This window comes from Atta cephalotes, assembly GCF_000143395.1.
Source record: "Atta cephalotes unplaced genomic scaffold scaffold00055, whole genome shotgun sequence".
Lineage (NCBI taxonomy): Eukaryota > Metazoa > Arthropoda > Insecta > Hymenoptera > Formicidae > Atta > Atta cephalotes.
In genome coordinates, this window is record NW_012130119.1 from 626,022 (window position 1) to 628,312 (window position 2,291).

General features: G+C 33.1%; 1 protein-coding gene across 1 annotated transcript in view; it reads left to right on the forward strand.

The window, feature by feature from the left end:
• LOC105623290 (pyroglutamylated RFamide peptide receptor-like) overlaps positions 1–2,291 on the forward strand; it is a 62,169-nt gene that overhangs the window by 41,381 nt on the left and 18,497 nt on the right. Inside the window, 1 exon segment of the mRNA XM_012204689.1 lies at positions 1,927–2,048. Within this exon segment, the coding sequence (XP_012060079.1) occupies positions 1,927–2,048 (122 nt within the window).

Consider the following 2,291-nt stretch of genomic DNA (forward strand, 5'->3'; position numbering starts at 1 on the left):
ATCCATTATTTTTGCATGAAATTGAAAAATAATGGATTTCTTTTTACTACACCTAATATTTATTTTCGAATTTTAATAACGTCAACGAAAATTCGATAGAATTTCATTTCTCATCATGCAGATGAGAGACTGGAAGATGATGCAATGGAAGAATTACATTTTATTTCGCTATACTTTCGTTGTATTTTTTTTTCTTCCCCAATATCAAATTTCGCGAGAATGCTAGATAATGTGTCACAAGTATCTATTCAATAAGGTACAGAGACCTACGTGGTGCGTACAATTTAATGAACTTCGACTTTTAACGAGATTCGAATGTGTAAATTTCTAACATTAGAAATCGATAACAAAATCGATTATAACAAAAACCGACAAAGACACCTGCGTCTGACACAAGGGATGTTGATTAAAGTCGGAAGGTTTCCTTTGACGAGGAAGTTTCGAATTTAATCTGTATCTCCATCAGTGATCGAAGTGCTTTTCAGTGAGGCGATATTTCGATCTCAATTGCAAAATTGTTAAATGGTCTTTTCTCTGGTAAAAAATGAAGAGAAATTCGCTTTCTTCTAATTACATCATTCAGTTCTTTTTCAATATTTCCTTACAGTTTTTATTTTATTAATATTTGCTATTGTATACTTTTTAATATCAAAATAGCGAACAAAATATTTGGTAAAATATTAAAAAATTGAAACCTATTTATATACACATATATAATGAAATTATAGATCTGTGTTTACAGAGATAGTTGTATTTATTGAATAGTATTTTTATGCAAGGCGAAAATAAAACAAAAAAAAAGAGAGAGAAATATATAAGATTGATTAATGCGTGAGATTTTACATATTTCATTTTAACGAAACTAAATTTATAAATATTTTATTCGTTTCATCATTCTGGGATTAAAGTGGATCTTTAATCCTACGATGAAAACGCTTTTTCTCGGATGTCTCATTAATCATTTCCGTTCATTGTCAGTGCGCGGCTATGTCTTATACTATCATCAATAAACAGCGTTTATTAAATCGCACATTACACGTGGGAACATAAAGTTTGCCGGACAGGACGCAGGGATAAGCCGGAACAGCCAGAGGAAATCTCAGGCTTCCGCATTCCCGGGTGCATCACGTACGTGTCTGCGCGTGCTCTTACCACTGGCACTCGCATATTCCGGTGCAATTACTGTGCTATTTGACGGATTAAACCTTCCCTTTCTACTCATGACTGCGCGAAACTTCGCCCGATATAATTGCGTGCGTGAGTGCACAATGCTAGGCCGTTTAATCGTCACGAATAGTGCGAATTATGTCTCGGGAAATATATCATTAGTGAACTGTTGAACGCCTTACGCATTATGGTATACCTTAATGATTAGCAATATGCAATTGTCTTGTTAAATCGATAGTTATTGAAATTTTTTTAAATAAATTATTTAAAGTTTTAAAGCTTATATAATAGATAGCTTATATCAGAGTAATATTAAATTGTTTATCAATACTATGTGTAATACTTTAGTCTAAGATTATGTTATAAGAAATAATCGCACAGTTTGCTTGAATTGGAAATTGTAAAATTTACACAAAAATATAATTATTATGCACCAAGACCCATCTTGACCCAATGTGGCCCATTTTATTCATTTTTATTATTCATATCTTGAAACTTGCCGGCAAAATAAAAGGAGATATTTTCCGGAAGAAGTGCATATTGATTGTCATAATTCGTCTTTGATTCCGATACTTATATTCTCGCAAGAAATTATGAAATCTCCCTATTATCATTTACATGTTTTTCTCTATAATAATTACATTCAAGTGGCACGTGGAGTGATCGACTCGGGAATTTTAATAAATAGAACCTTTCAGCTTGGAGTTCTCTTCCTTTTTCTCTTTTGAATATTCATATACAGTAATTTCTGTGTTGCAGATAGCGAAACTGTTCTCTTATACATGGACCATGGGTATCTTTCTATGCAAAGCAGTGCATTACATGCAGAGCGTGTCGGCAATCTGCTCGGTCGTCACCCTTACTGCGATGTCGATTGAGAGGTGAGATTATTTCTGCTATACTATTCCTGTTGACAATTGATGGTACGTCATGATTATTATGATCGTATGTAAATCGCAAGCGGATCATTTGAGTATCGATTGTATTAGAAAAGGATTTGCGAATGTTCGAGAGTCAACGAGGATAGTACATGCTATGGTTTGTATAAAGTATTATGCCATAACAGGGTCATGTAAATCAATTGTGAGCAGCTTAACATTTATATTGAGTAATTTAAAATTGTA